The sequence below is a fragment of the Cyclopterus lumpus genome, chromosome 20, assembly GCF_009769545.1.
Source record: "Cyclopterus lumpus isolate fCycLum1 chromosome 20, fCycLum1.pri, whole genome shotgun sequence".
NCBI lineage: Eukaryota > Metazoa > Chordata > Actinopteri > Perciformes > Cyclopteridae > Cyclopterus > Cyclopterus lumpus.
This window is the reverse complement of record NC_046985.1, coordinates 7,490,074-7,506,265: the sequence shown is the minus strand read 5'-3', so window position 1 is coordinate 7,506,265 and position 16,192 is coordinate 7,490,074. Positions and strand designations below refer to the sequence as shown.

The following is a 16,192-nucleotide window of genomic DNA, read 5'->3' as shown; positions in this document are numbered from 1 at the left end:
CCAGTGAAAGATCATGCACCCAGTGGGACCAAACACCTTTAAGTCAATACACAGTCGTACATGCAGTCAAGAATCAAGAAGATATCAGAGCTTAATCATCATGAGAGTGTTTTTGATTATAAATGTGCCACTTGCTGAAAACCTCAGAGGTTCAGCAGTGAACTGAAGGGGAAACACGGTCGCAAGGAACCCATCAAAATGCCACCCCCAATCACGTCACCAGGATTTCACAGAGAGAGAGAGAGAGAGAGAGAGAGAGATAGAGAGAGAGAGAAAGCCACGGGGGGCATTTCCAACATTTCCAAGCACCTGTGGAGTGGATTAATGATTTTGTAATTTCAGTGGTTAGGGTTGGAGTGAAGGTAGGATGTAAACTGAAAAAGTAGGACCCAAAGCCTCCCGGAGCGACAAGAGCTAGAGAGAGACCTGTTGTACGGTGGTGGGGGCACTGGGGACAGTGGTGGTGGTGCTGGTGGTGGTAGTAGGGATGACTACAGGGCGAGGAAGGAGTTGAGGTTTAGTCTTCTTCAGCAATGGATTTTTGCTGGGTACCTTAGGACCTGACCTGGAGGTCGGGAGAGAGGAAGACCTCTTCAGCCCCACTACTTCGGAGCTTTTCCCATACTCTGCTTCAGCTTCCCCTGTGCAGACTGGCTCCCCGGGGGAGTGTGGTCCCATCTCACTGATGGTGGTCTCGAGCTGCTTGATGGTCTGCTCCAGGCTGTCCAGTGTCTTGTACGTGTTCTTCCGGATCTCGTCCGTCCTGTGGAGGGAGTCGGAGTTCTGCCTCTTCAGCGCGATTGAGCCTGTTGCCTTGGGAGCGTCAGCTAAGGATTTTGAGCGCGTGATCTCAAATCTCTTTGCTTCTTTGTGCTGCTTGAGAGTACCGTCGGATTCCTCCTCATCTTCATACACGACCACCTGTAAAGTCTTCTTTCCTGACTTGGTGCCCATGCGAATCGCCTGGCTCAGTGCCGCCAGCTGTTTCTTAGGGAACTTAAATTTGAACTTCTTTTTAACATCCTGCTTCGCCTCACTATTTGAGTCTAAATTCCCTCCGCTGTCTGTGAGCTCAGAGATTGATGATGAAGATGAGGACGATAAGCTAATGTGGTCGGCGGTGACCATTGAAGCGAGGACGTTTTTGCCATCAACCACCTCGGTCCCTTTAACCTGCAGCCCGCCACTCCTCTCAGTGTCCGACTCCTCATCCTCCTCCTCGATGCACTCTGCTGCAAGCATCCTGTCCAGTTCCTCCTCACCTTCAAAGATGGTGGACAGGCGCTTGTACGCTGAACGGATGTCCATGGGCTCGTCGAAAATGATGATGACAGGCTTCTTGTTGAAGCCGTTATCCTCTGGCGCAAAGGGTTCTGCTGTGGTTCTCCCTCGGTAAGTGGCATTACCTACAGTAACAGTCTGGACACTTCCTTTCTTGGCATTGACCAAATCCTGGTACTCGCCACAGGAAAGGGCCTGAACTTTGGTGTTCGTAATCATAAATGCTATGTTGTCAGGGGGTGGAGGGGCCTCTTCTCCAGGCAAGTCTGGACTAAGACTAGCCTCCTCATTACACTCCTCACGATGAGATTGAGATTTTGGTGGATGGCTGTCCTCACGTGGAGCTTTTTTTGGTGGAGCAACAGAAATCTTAGGTGCCTCTCTTACGGTACTGGTTGTTGTGGTTGCCGCAGGCTTAGTTATTATATTTTTACTAGAAGAAACACTTTCCAGGATGACTTTACTTTTCTTTTCAGTGTTAATTTTGTTGAGGATTTTTCCCTTCTGCATTTCTGCACTGGTCTTCAAGGATTCAGAGCGTTTAACTTGCGTCCTCGGAAGTTTGAATCCTTTCAGTCCCACAGGCTTAGGGGATATAGGTGGAGGTGTTAAAGGTGTGGGTGATTTGGGTGGTGGAGACTGTGGCTGCTGCTGCTGGCTTGGAGAATTGTCGTTAACATTGACATTTGACACCTGTGTTGGAGACTGGGAGGGCTCTCTGTGTTCAGGGGTTTCCTCTGTTCCTGACGGGGGTGGATGCTCTTTGGGAATCTGACCAGTCACATAGTATATGACCTGAGAAATGAAGAGGTAGCTTATTAAAATCTCTTAAATATAGAACATACATGAACTATATATTAATATAATGTGAATAATAGAAAGTCATACATACCCCTTGGCTCTGTCGGACAGTAGTATTCCCATTTTCATCTGTGTCTGGATCTTTATCATCTCGAGTGGGCTCAGAGCTCTGCTAGGACAGTGTGTGAGGGAATAATATTACTGTGCAACTGGTGTGTCTGGTTGCTGTGGGATTAGTATGAATTCACATACAGTAGTATTGCAGTAGCATCCACAGTGTCAACACTGCATTGGACAGTTACCTTCTACAAGGCAACAGCAATACACATACAGTATGTAAACTGATACTCATACTGTATGACATCGAGTTTATATGCTGTTCTGATACTAAATGCCATACATCAAAATGCATGCTGGGAAAATTAAAGTTTAAAAAGCTACTATTACAAGCCAATACTAACAGCCAAATCAGCTTATTTTGATGGCTAAACCCTGTCTCCTTTTTTGTTGTCCTTCCACTGTAAATAATACTGCAATTAAGTTTGATTTTTGTACATGTTTCCTCCAAACCTATATACATCCTGTTTCCTGTCTATATTATAGAACAAGTCTATTCTTTACATTTCATTATTTACAGTAACTAGTAAGGTACCATCTACTCATATACTTCTAAACTGATACTTTTATTTGATCAAATGTTTTAATTTGTCTGTGAACTAGTACATTTTGTTGCGCTTGAACATATCCGTCCTTGTTCTCACATCAATCGACAACAGCTTATTAAATGTGCATATTGTTGAACCTAATGTGAACAGGGTTGTGCTGGTTATATAGGTGTAAAGCTGGGAAAGCAAACTGAAGTCAAGTTGTGCAAAGACAAAGAGAAACAGAAAAGTAATCCCTCAGAAAAGTACAAGTGGTGGAGAGCAGCATGCATAGTGGCCAGACTGACCTCGAGTGAACCAAGTCTGCAAAAACAGGTTGTGTCTGCAAAGTGAGTTTGAACTACTTTGTTCTCTTAATTGTCAATCATTTAAGAAATATTTGTTCCGTTGATTTTGTATGAAGACATGCAATTAAAGAAAGACACAAGACGATGTAATTGCCTGTAGAATACAGTGCCGAGGTATTTTTATTGACAAGAGATAATTATATCAATGGCAAAACACATCATTGTCTGGTCCAGGCGCACAAAAGACACAGCGTCTTTTCAGAGGCTTCATTTTATGCAGACTTAATCCTGAAATATATTTAAGCTGAGATATCCAGCTGAATGAAAAGGGGGAAGGAAACTGAGGTGAAAAGGAAAAGGAGTTTTTTGGAGGCAGTTGTTACAGGTTTCTCTCGAGCCAAAGCAAGGGTGCGGGAGTCGTAGAAGGGTTAAGACACAGCCATCGATTGCATCAGACAGTGGGCAGAGGCAGGCAGTTAGGTCGGTAGCTGCGCGGCGATGTATAATTTACCTTTTTCTCTTTGAGGGGTAATAAGGCCCCCGGTCTTAGTTCTCTGATTTGCGGTTCAATTCGAGAGGTTGGTTCTAGCACATTTTTCACCCCTACATCCTTAACCGTGCACTTCTGGAAAACCTGAAGAGTGGAGAAAGGTGAAGGGGAAATGGGAACAAGGATTTTGTGGCGGGAGGAAGTCTGAGTATCTTCGCTTTTCTTTTGTCACAGCTGTAGAACCCGACAGGTGACAAAATCAAGGAATTAACTCTTTTGGCCGCTGTGAGTGCTCATCCTTTGCCACTTCTGAGAAAAACAGCCACCAGGGGAAGAAGAGATAGACCCACTCCAGCAATGCAGAAATCAACCAAAGCCAGAGGACTTTACACCTTTTGATTGTTTTGTTCATGTTGAGGGCATTATGTATGTGTGTGAGTGCACATATGCATCTAACCTGGAGCTCTGCCATGATCTTCTCCCCTTCGTCCTCCTCTTCTCTGGTATCAGGAGGAGTGACGGGTGGAGGGGTGGCTGGCTTTGGCTTGGTCTCTTGCGGAACCTTGTTGGGCTTAGGTTGGGGACTTGGTGGTGGAGTGTCCTCTTCACCCTCCTGTTAGAATTCATGAGAAGGTCATTTATTAAGTCTTTACTTTTCTAACCAGCCAAGCTAGTCGTTTCCCCCATTCCTCCAGTCTTCATCCTATGCTAAGATAAACTAATCACCTCTTAGCTCTTGCTCCATACTTAGTGGTAATGTGGCATCAATTTGCTCATCGTACTTAACTCTCAGCAAGAAAACAAAACTACCACACTTCACAAACGGTTTGACTGTCATTTAAAGTAAATTATCAAATTGCATTGTATTTTTCACAAACCGTCATTAAGTATGTACAAAGGTGCAAGATCCGAGATCGGGATCATTCCGATTGCCTCTCAATGGCTCGTGGGTAACGGTGCTGAGAGCACTAACAGTGCAAATATTGGCGGAAGTGCTGCCAGAGCTGCCAGTGTTTACCTGAGGGGGAAGTGGAAGCTGGGTGCTACACTTTCACTTACGCTGTCAGCTGTACCCGGCGTATGAGAGCAGTGCAGAGTGTCAGCCATGAGCTAGCCAGTGGGGAACACTCACATGCACTTACATGCACTAAAAGTGCACGCGGCCGGCCCGACTATGTCAATAAAGCACGGAAAATCTTGTTTACCAAAATACAGGGAGAGCAACTTAATGTTCTGCTCAGGTAGAAATTACTCTACTATATCTTAACATAGCAAATAGTTAGAACGTTAAATACAGCACCTTTAAACACACACAAAAAAAACAAAGAGTAAAAAAATAAACAGACAACCACCCATCAGACTGACCTGAGGCGAGACGGACTCTTTCCTGCTGGTGAAGACCACTTCGCCGGAGCGCGTGGTGGTCATGCCTGAGCTGGAGCTGGAGTAAGTCTTCCTTGGAGGAGGTGGTGGCGGCGACTTGCTGGACTTTTCAGACCCCTGCTTCGTAGAGCTGTCAGCCGGGGCTGGCTTAATGGCAGTCTTGGAGGGTCTCTCCAGTGCAGGTTTGGCCGGTTTCTCCATCACAGGCTTTGGGAGTTTCTCAGGCCCCTTCTTGCCTGGTTTGTCAAAGTGAGGCTCGGGCTGAGGCTCTTCAGTCATACAAAATAACAGAGATGAACTTATTTAAGGTGACATACTTAAACATGTGTTCATATAGCAATACAATGTCAAATGTGTGGAGGCCATGTTAGTGTCTTAAAGGTGTTAGATGTGCACCTGTCGGTGACTCCAGAGGGTTGTGGATGTCTGCTTGTTCTGCAGTGGCATCAGGTGTCAGTGCTGAGTTCTCTTCCACCTCTAGACTGGGAATGCCCTTCATCATGTTGGCCTGGGCTTCCTGGAGGATCTTCTCAAACTCTTTTCCATCATAATGACCCATGTTCTGCCTCCTTTCTTGCCACTCCCTTTCTGCTGCCTGCAAGTTGAACATTGGAAAAGAAGGGGAGAGAGTTCCTCAAAAGTTCTCTGGATCTAAGAAAGGAAATTATTAATTACAGGAGCCCTAAAAGCCAAATGAATGTCAATAGCTGTAACCGAGTTGACATTTACAGGATGCTTATAAGAAGAAAGAAAAATCACCAGCTTTACAATGTTGAATAGAAATCGATCAAACAAATGACAAATATAAGGTGACGAAATCTACCTTTATTGACACAGCTCTGTTTTTGCTCTTGTCCTGACTGTTCTGGAGCTCCTCTATGACAACACCCTGGGGGACAGTGCCGTTGCCATTATTCACTGGGTTCCCTTGTGTCTTCTTATGATGGGCAGGACTTGGCGGATCGGTGGCTGCCCCTTTGGGAGAGTCCCGGCCTTGACTCTTGCTGGGGGTGGGACTGGGGATGTGAGAAGGGCTGGGGGAGAGCGGTGGACTGGGCTGAGCTGTCAAGGCTGCAGACTGCTGGCACTGCTGTATGTGGACCGGGGAGCTCTGGACATGATGGATGACCACCGGAGAGGAAGGCATCACCTCTGATTTGATGGTGGAGCTCTGGGGCTCCGGCGGCGCTGATGTGGAGCCAGGCTGGACTGATGGTCCGGGAGCTTCTGCTGCCGAAGAGCTGTTGTCCACTGGGACATTAGCAGAGGGATCAGGTCCTTTCTGAGGGCCCTCAGTAGCACATCTGCAGAGGAGGGAAACAGAATACAATATCAACCATCTAGAAAACACTGATATTCAAATGTGTGCTTGCTAAAAAAAAAAAACACTCAGAAATTAAATCCATACTTTTCAAAACAATGCATACCATTGATAGAAATCCATTTGCAACAAAAATGTATGTGGTACATTTATGTGGTAAGGTATTTTTTAAATTTCACATCCAGACTGAAAATACATCAAAACTGATAATAAAGTTGACAAAATGTGTTGATTAATCCTGACACGACACACCCAAAAGCTATGCTGCAATGTGGTGGCTGGCCAATATGGTTTGGCGGCTGTTTTTGGTAAAAGACAAGAGATTCATGGAGGGAGACTTTGAGAAAAGTTGAGAGTGAACCTGGTATCTGTGACATATTAAAATGGAAATGAGGCGCTTTCGTCCCCACCACATTAATTCACTTATTGGTTCAGTGAAGGCGATGGACGCCACACTCCACTGTCTACGGCGAATGACCTCTTTGATGGGATTAGGGCGGGTTTGTCAGCATAATCAAATAGTACAATTTCGCACATCATAGAAACCTGCGAGTGCTTTCTGTTCTCATCTTCCCTCTCTCACTCTCGGCCCTCATACTCGAGCACCTCTCCTCCTGATCCCTACTTTATCGCCACTGACACTTCTTCTTCTTCTTCATCTACCTTCTCATACTGCTGAGTGTGTCAGTCAGGCTCTTGACCCTTTTCAGCATGCTGTCCAGTTTATGAGGCTCCTCCTTCAAAAACTTGACTGCTTCCACTTCCACCCTGAGCACAGACCGCATTTTTGTTTGTAGTGCTGGAAACTCTCCTGAGGAAACACGCAGAGAAACACCGTTACTTTTTTACATTTTACATGACCACATTGGAAAAAAAGTAATTCAGAAATACCTTTATTGAAAAATTAAAGAATGACGTAGCCTATGAGAAGATAAAGTACTTTTTATTACACATAAGTACGTCTTAAAGGGAGGGAGGAACATCAATCATAACAGCAGTGAACTACATGACTAATAGGGCTGGGCTAATCATAGCACACTTGAATTTAATTTTTTAATCATGGGGATATGATCTACTTGTTCTCCAAATGTATTGTCCAAATGAATAATTCAGGGTAATCTATAACTTGGTCCATAATAGTGGAACACACTTAAATGCTTTGAACATCAGTTTAACTACTTCACTGTATCTTTGTGTACATTTGACATCTCATGATATATATTATTATTGGAAAATAAGCCCAAAAAGATTATTTCAATCATTGTGTGCCACACCATTGTGAGAATATTATGTGTTGTCTTACCTTTGAGCCCGGCCAGAGATTCTCCCACCTTTCTCAGAGTCACTGCTCCCTCCTCCACGTCCTTCAGAGTCACTACTCTGTGTGTCGCTGCTGAGTCTTTCTGCAGGGAGCCGACATACTGCTCCAGCTCACTGCAATTTGTCAGGAAATAGAGTAGTGATCTTTTAAGCACATGCAGCATAACGGCAGAGATAAACATTTAATGGAAACTCTTGATTACATGTTTTAATGGATATATTTAAATTTCCTTTTTGTTTCTGTTATACTGATATCCATCTACATTTTGATGAAGAGAACGTTTTGTCACACTACTAATATAACATTTTATGTATTCTTTACTAACACCAGGGGGCAGGACACAATCATTTATCGTGAAGCCAACATCCAGTAATACTGATTGGACAAAGGTGAGAGCTGACTTTGGGATATGGTCCATAAGAATAAAAATAAACTAGAACATATACAAAGTATGGCAAAGAATAAAATTGACATGAAAAATTTCCACTCAGCACTTCATTTTCCTGTCTCCATTAGATTGCTTGGATTGGATGTCATCCCACAACCACACGTGTTTACACACTGAATGAGAGCTTATTTGTATAAGAGCACTTCCTCACATGGAAAACACAGTACGCTGCTTCACAACAGACCCGGTGTGCGAGAAAATATGGCTACTCTGCAGGGAAATGTGCTGAAAGATAACATTGTGTGCAGTGTTGGATTGCATGAGAGGGACTAAAACGGTGTTTCATTGTGGCCCGGTACCCCTGAGAAACACTCTTTTCCCTGAATGGAGTGGGAAAGGTAACACGGAGACAGTGTGTTAAATGCCCTGCTATGCCAAGGCCTACTGGTATTGGGAATGAGGATAGGAAATACCAGCCGAGGACACAATTTAACAGACTGTATTTTTTAGCCTCCCACAGACAAAAACTGCTACAGTATGTCTCCATAATGTATATTATGTGTCAGAGTAAAGGGTGCGGCCTTCAAATATCCTCGAGATATGAAGTACCGAAGACAGCCATTGCTCAAAGAAATGTTCTTTTCATATGCTGTGGATTAACACTATAATTTAAACTGTGTGTAAGGGATCCCAAACATGTGACAAACTCCCTACTTAGATAAATGCTCTGCACTTTTTCCCTGCGGAAGCTCTGTCACCAGCATCAGTCCTGTCCTCGTGCAATGACAAACCACCTTCATCTAATTTGTGTCCTTGCTTTTCAAGTATTCCTGTCCTTGGATTACTGGCAAACTAGTGGAATCCGTTTCATTATTTAAAGTACTGAGGCTTCTCTGTTGCCACATGTTACAAAATGTGACCTTATAAGTCATGTTAAATGTTGTTCTCCTCTTGAGAGGGCAGTGGTTTTCACACCCACACTCTCTAACTGGTCTGAAAGACAAGCAACCCTAATCACCTTATTTAAGGAGCCAGCAGCTGTGTTTTGCTGACTCTCAACCGGCTGCATACCATGAGTAATAGAGAGCTTTATCAACTGACTTCCGCCTGTTCAATTCTCCGCCTCCATGAGCTACTAACATTGTATTTATTGGAGCACGTGTTCACTACTGTGTAGCAAGACAACACAGTTTGACCGTGCCTGTAAACATCCAACTAAAAAAGATGCAATGCCTGCTCCCTGTTGACAAGTGAACTAAAATAGAAGTAAGAGCAGGTCCTCCACAGTTGGGTCCATTGTTCTTGTCTGCTGTCTCTGAGAGTCTGGCCTGTATAAACCTGTGAGCTGTAATTTGGAGGGCGTTGGCTTGTCAAAGAGTTTATGTATGAATAGCACAGGTAAGCTGATAAAAAATAAAGTATTTCGGGGATTTCCTATAAATGAAAACACCTTGACTGGAGTCACATGGGTGTGTACTAGTAATCATCACAAGCGATACACATTCAGTAATGAATGCAAACCACAATATCTGTCCATATTAGACTATATAAAGCCCAGCATCTGTTATGGAAGTGAATCAGTGAACTTTGAGCAGCCTTACCCGATTTGTGTGAGGACACGCTCCTCCAGACCCAAGTACTTGTGCCTGTCCTCCTCTACCAAAGCTCTCTGTCTCTGCACAGGGTCCTCCAGGCCACGCATGGCCTCGACAAGTTTAACACTGATTTCCTGCTCAGCACGCTTCAGCTGGACTCGTAAAGCCTCTTGGTTCTGGACCTGAGGGGGTGCACACAGTGGGAATGAGGATGTTAGAGGACCTGAACTAGCAGACTACTTCGTTCCAAGCCGCAGTGGATACGGACACACTCAAAATGAATTAAAAAAGGGGTCTCACCTGCTGCTGTCTCATCTGATGGAGTTGCATCCTGAGGTCAGAAACATTCTTCCTGAACTGCAGGAGGTTGACTTTGAGAGGAACTGGACCCTTTTCTAAGGGAGCTGCGCTGCTCTTGGGAGCTAAGACTGGAGAACCACCTGCGTGGGAGGGGAACAAGTTATAGCTTGTTACTTGAAAAACAAATAATACAGTAGAAACGACACTTACAACTATTACACAGGCAAATGAAGTAACATTGTGGTTCTTCCCTGAGAGAGAGAGAGTAGACCAAACCCTCACTCTGTCCCACTTTCTGACTTCACTCGACAAATGATTGGTTAAATTGTACAAACACATTTTCCCTGGCAGCACACTGGTCTGACTTTAGAAATTTCAGTCAACGCTAGAGGTGGAGAAGTGGTTGAAACCATGGAAACCAAGGGTAAGTAATGTTTGTGGTTTGGCTGAGCGTCCCTAAATAGCCAACAACAACAACAATTGAAATGTTCTTTATTATTTTGATGTACAAACAAATGGTGGTCATCTGAAGGCGAACTGAGTCCATTTAATATCAGTTAATACATATATCTAATACATATGTCCTTGGAGTGTGTTAAATTGCAGACTTAAACATTAAAGGGTGGTTTAAATTTCATTTTCAATACTGTGAGCATCACAAATGAAAGCCCATTCACCTCCATTGTATTGGCTTTTGAGGCCTGAGTAATATCTCAAAGCGTGGGGAAATAAAACCAAAAGTGTGTGCTTGGCAAGGTAACAGTTAAGGAAAAGGATAAAACGTTGTTTTTGTTTTTGGAAGAACCAATCCTTTTACTTCAGAAACACGAGGTCCATTAAAGAAAGTAGTGTCCCCTACCTGTGAGTTACACAACAGGTCAGCCAATGTTCAGAGTGCACTCTAAGCTCCCTCGAGGCTGAAACTCACCCAGTAAAAGAACTAACTTTTGTCTTTCCTAATCCCAAAACTCTATTCACAACATTTTTCTCACATGCTACCTGACAGCCGTCTCGACCTGAAGTACAGGTTACAATATCCACATGCTGGCGGTGTTTTGGGCCTCGGGGACACAACGTCAATCAAAAGAAGTGCGGGGCTGTGTTGTGACAACTCAGAAGCAGTTGCGCAACAGCAAAAGAAAGTGCCACTGATTTCCCATGTTGGATGTGGAGGTAGTCTGGACGAGATCAAAGCCCACGCAGGAACTTTTCTGACGCTTTGGAGAATCGCTCAAGCACAACATGACAAGTAAATCTCTCCGAGAGCTCCGTATGAAATGTGTCACGAGACACGAGATTAGCTCCCAAGACGCATTAGTAGCGCTGTGTTCTTCGCCTCTGCCACTGGTGAGCTTGCAGATCTTTTCTATCAAACCGAGATCTGGCCACAGGCCGCTACGGAGCCGAGACTGAAGCGAGGAATCGTCTTGGCAGGCTTGAGGAGTAATAGCGTCTTGTTTTAAGTGGTGCTTTGAGGAGCTTGTGTTAGCTCCGCTGGCTCTCGCCTCTTATCTCCCGTTAAACTGGATGTACCACACGGAGCAAAGGATTCCCGGGAAATACGAACCGATGACAAGCAAAGACGCCCGACTTTGTTTCCCCTCCCTCCAGCGCTGCTCATTGTAGACTGTTGACTGACACTGATGTGTGGGCTTGTCTGCACTAGACATTATGGTACCAGAACACTTTAGAGGGAAATACAACTCATGAAATAGCACAGAATTATAATGATACTAACCTGAGCTATGTGCACTGTGGGCTGGAGATGATGTCTTCGATGGTCTCTCACTACAGCCGGAGAAAGAAATCATAAGAGCAGGATTTTGGTTGCGAAAAAAAAAACAGTATTTGGGGCATTTGTATAGGTGTTTAGGTTTGTATTAGTAAGAACAAATGCAATACAAAAAAGTATGATGGGGAAAGACTGACAAATCAGAGCGGTTAAAATGATGTTAATGATGTTAGGAAGCTTCATCAGAGTTCAACATAGCATAAAGACGAAGAATCCACTGCAATCACACACCTTTTAGAATAACTGACAAGCACACTTTAACACGAGGTCTCCACGGAGAAGATTGAAATGCAAAGAGTTGAAATGCAGCCAGATAAACCTTAAGTAGTGGCCATTTATCTAGAGAGCAAATGACTTCAATATCAGATTTAAAGTCAAACCTATTTCCCCTTCACCAGATGCTATTTGAGTGTTTGATATGGCCTTTGGAGAGAGGACACTTTATCTTTCCCACGTTGGCTGGATAGGCAGGCTCTTCATTTGAAACTCCATTTCCCCTGATGCCTCTCTTTTTCCTATACTGTGATTGCTTACCTTAGTAGCTCCTTGGTGCCACTAGTGTTTGGCTCCTTTAAAAGTGCATGCTGAACAAGACCAGTCAAGCTGGCAATCTGTTGCTCCATAGCCTTCATTCGCACTCTGCAGAAACATCAGAAAATTCTACTTTCAACACTGAGGCCTTCTGGATATTACAGCTGCCACTAGAGCAAATATGAGCTCAGCATGAAAACGGGAGGACTGTGACAGAAGAAGCAAATGTTTTTTTAATTTCCTGACCATGATTCTTTTTGTTATTTTGTGGGATTACGCTTCTTTTTTTTTTTTTTTGCAGTTGATTTGGAATCATGTCCCGAGTACATATTGACTCTGGTCTAATACATCGTTTCTGAATCACACCACTTGACTATTTTCAGAAATAGAGTCTAAATAGAATAAACAAGATGGAAGACAAGAAAAAGTACCCTGAACTTCAGACCGAGGATGTTCAAGTCACATTGTTTTTAAAAAAATCAAACAAGAGCGTGTCACCGAGTGATGGGCGCTCCGAAGAGAGTGAAATGACCATTCGAAAATCATACTCATAATAACGGCAAACACCAGAGGGACGAATAATGGACCGTACACTGAGTTTGTTTGGTAAACCAAGAATAACTTTTCAAATGTCATTATTTATCTTGAGAAAAGGGTATGGGGCTAGCTGAGGACACACAAGATACTGGGTGGTTTTAGCTGTACAATAGACAAGAGACAGACACACGGTCTATGTGAACACAGCAATGCCGAACCTCAGTTTCATACAGCATATTTCACATGAATACATTCTATGACAGCTATCGAGCCCTGAGTGTCTGGACTGTGTTTATTTTGAAAGTTAAGTACCACACTTTCCCATTTAAATTCCAACACTCGTTTGCCAGTTTCCCAGGGCATTTCTAATGGGAGTTTTGGACTTCCCAGGTGGTCCAGTCTGATCTGTTTGAATGATTGGGCCATTTAAAATACTTATTCAACCCGCTCAATGTTTTGGTTGGTTTTCCTAGGTAAGCACATTGCCTCCGCAACCTCCCCTTTAGCGAAACCACGTTTGCCTGGCAAAGTGGCTAAGCACCCGCTTTTCAATGTTTATGTGCTCTCAATCAGAGTGGATAAACCTAATCCAGGTACCAACATGTCTGCTGGATTATCCAGACTGAATAGACTCTGCAGAGGGTTTGTTGATAGAACAATAGTCACAGAGTGACAGAAAAATATACAGTGGATTAGTGGGGTCTCCAGATACTATGGTAGCAACACACTCTTTTAATAATCAACACCGTCAGCTCCAAAGTTTGAATGGAGTCTGTGAAAACAATGGTCAGATAAGCAAAACTGGTTATATACACAAACCAAATGCATAATCGTGTGCTGTTCCTAATATGCAGCTTATGACGCTCAAGACGGTGACAAGGTGGGTTATATTATATATCTTGCCTTTAGTCATGGATGATGAAACAGTCAGAGCAAGGCATTGGAAATCAGCAGCTCATGGTTAGGATGAAACTGGGATGCAGAGTTAGTCCATGCTCCCATGCAATGTCTTAATCCTAATTTTAACAATCCCGCCAGCCCCACTGTCTGTAATGCCCGATCCCCTGGTGCTTACCGTGTCTGATGCTCACTGGCGACCGGGATGGGGCCCTGGAGGTGACCCTGGAGGTCTGGAACTACAGGTGATCCCATGTTGCTTCGGGGCTTGGTCCCTGCCACTTCCTCCTTCCTGAATGACTGGCGCACAGGTGAGCTTCTCTCCATGGGAACACCATGAGGTGGCATGCCATGAGGGGGCCCGCCATGGGGAGGCCCGCCATGGGGAGGTCCACCATGAGGAGGCCCGCCATGAGGAGGCCCGCCATGGATGTCAATCATCCGTACCTCAGTCATCCGGTGAGGGGATGGGGGAGGAGTCTTGGAGCCCAAAGTAGGCAGCTGGCTGTTTCTGGACTTCTGCCTGTACAGAGAAGGGTGATCCATAGTGTCTGTGGGGCTGGGCCCGCTGTAAGAACTTGTGGAGCGAATGGAGGCACGGTGAAATCCCCCCATGCCATGATCTGGACCATCAAGCCCAGGGCTGGGGTGTGGTCCATGGGCAGTAGCCATGCTTATTCTTCCCTCTTGGAGCAAGTATGGGTCTGCATACAACCCCTCATTTCCCCTTGATAGACTGTGGCTTTTACCGCCCCTGTCCTCATCTGGCTTTACATCCCGTCTCTCCAGGATGGCGCTGGGACAGGGTGAGATGGAGCGGGCCGGAGGGTTGGCATTAGACAGCCGGTCCCTTGGGATAGTGCCGTTGCCAGGTATAGAGCCCTGCCGTGGGCCAAATGGGATTCTGGAGGGGGAAGGAGGCATGGAGTGGGGAGTTGGGGGAAGTGCTCCCTGCATTGGGTGGTGTGATGGGGGACCCATGGGGGGCTGTCTCAGAGGGTGCGGGCCATCCCGATTGGCATGCATCATTTCGCTGTGCATCTGCTAAAAAACAAAAGCATATAGACATCTTCTTAAACACTAACAAACATAAACTGGTTATCATTTAAAAATAATGCATACAAATCCCTCAATTTCAGGATTGGTCAATGAACCAGACTGCATCGTTCTGCCAGCTTGAGAGATTCAGCTACTGTTTATTTGATAAATATCCTTTATTTGTGGACTAAAGTGCACTTGAAACAAAAACCTCCATCTAACTCAGTTTACACTGTTGCTTTTCAAAGAAAATTGACTTTTTCCAGGAGCAGAAAATAGTTACTCGCAAGACTTTCACTCAAAGTCCTGGATGAAAGGTCTGTAGTTGTAGTGACGTGATAGACTTTTATCCAGCTTTCACAAAATCTGTGATTGCTCTCTTGGAGATAAGACGGAGGTTTTCTTATAAGAGTGTGTGCACCTTCAGGGCTAGAAAGCAGTTGGTTAATTTTCAACAAGATCTGTCTAGTTTAGTCTATTTAAACAGTCAGCTAATCTGGCCTGACCACCCATAAATGACCCTTGAAGGCCGACGTGTAATAAAGCCAACCTCATGTTCTAGAGTGGCTTTTTTATATATATATATACACAGTATATATATATATATATATATATATATATATATATATATATATATATATATAGATATATATATCTATATATCTATATATACACAGTATATATAGATATATATATGAGCGGTCCGGTTGGAGGTGAGACAACTATTAAAAAAAAGGTGTAAAGTCTTACAGGTAACTACAGTGACCGTGGTTCCAACATAAGTTACATTGTCTTGCAGTTACTAATATATCACAGGAATAGACTAGTTTGAGTTACAATCTGTGAATTCATGAATAAAACAATGGAATTGATACAGTAGCAGCTACATAATCGCATTTACTAGTCACGTATCTATCTATAGGCCCTTGTATTAGAACCAGCAAAGATACAAACCTGAATTTGATATGTTTTGTATTTTTAAGACATAGGAATATGTTTGCAACAGATTATCATTCAAGAGTTTTCTTTTGACTGTGGAACCAACAGTTTAACAACATTTCTGTATTTCTGTAATCTCTTCTTTTTTTTGCTAGAGAACTACACTCGTAAGTTGCAAACTCTTGCGCTGCTGTCAGGCGTATTCCATAGATTCACATTGAATTGATTCTTAAAAATCAATTCAACAAAATGCGTCCCTTAGCAGTTCAAAATGGAACGTGTCTTTTAGTTTACAATTATGGGAACAGTGCTTCTTTTACAGGATGGTTGGCAACTTGAGTTATTGTACACTGTAGAGAGATACTGTATTGCGTAGACTAGATTGTATGAATTCATTAAGGAAGTTCCTGAAAAGAACGACATATATACGGAGTTCCTTTGTTCCAAACACAAGTACATTTTCTATAAAAGTAAACATTTCTTTGTGCTAGAGAGCACACCTGAAATGCAGAGTGTAAACAGTGATATAACCTGTGAACATGTGATATGCAAGGTCTGATAACACTGAGCTGAGGAGCATCTGAGGCAGGACTGAATCCCAATCCATCTTCCTTCCTGTCAGAACT

The 16,192-nt window shown here is 43.8% G+C and overlaps 1 protein-coding gene across 9 annotated transcripts in view; it reads right to left on the bottom strand.

The window, feature by feature from the left end:
- The window catches only part of si:ch211-285f17.1 (sickle tail protein), a 78,719-nt gene that overhangs the window by 2,649 nt on the left and 59,878 nt on the right, over positions 1-16,192 (bottom strand). For 4 of the 9 annotated variants that reach the window (XM_034560278.1, XM_034560284.1, XM_034560283.1 and 1 more), the window contains 14 exons: positions 13,768-14,633; positions 12,159-12,263; positions 11,571-11,620; positions 9,833-9,972; positions 9,539-9,714; positions 7,532-7,662; positions 6,892-7,039; positions 5,731-6,211; positions 5,304-5,502; positions 4,890-5,176; positions 3,982-4,137; positions 3,546-3,668; positions 2,174-2,251; positions 427-2,076 (listed from right to left, as the gene is read on the bottom strand). In XM_034560278.1, coding sequence (XP_034416169.1) covers positions 427-2,076; positions 2,174-2,251; positions 3,546-3,668; positions 3,982-4,137; positions 4,890-5,176; positions 5,304-5,502; positions 5,731-6,211; positions 6,892-7,039; positions 7,532-7,662; positions 9,539-9,714; positions 9,833-9,972; positions 11,571-11,620; positions 12,159-12,263; positions 13,768-14,633 — 4,590 coding nt within the window. Of the gene's footprint in view, positions 1-426; positions 2,077-2,173; positions 2,255-3,545; positions 3,669-3,981; positions 4,138-4,889; positions 5,177-5,303; positions 5,503-5,730; positions 6,212-6,891; positions 7,040-7,531; positions 7,663-9,538; positions 9,715-9,832; positions 9,973-11,570; positions 11,621-12,158; positions 12,264-13,767; positions 14,634-16,192 lie in introns of all 9 variants that reach the window. The other 5 variants (XM_034560286.1, XM_034560279.1, XM_034560281.1 and 2 more) reach the window with 5 other exon arrangements.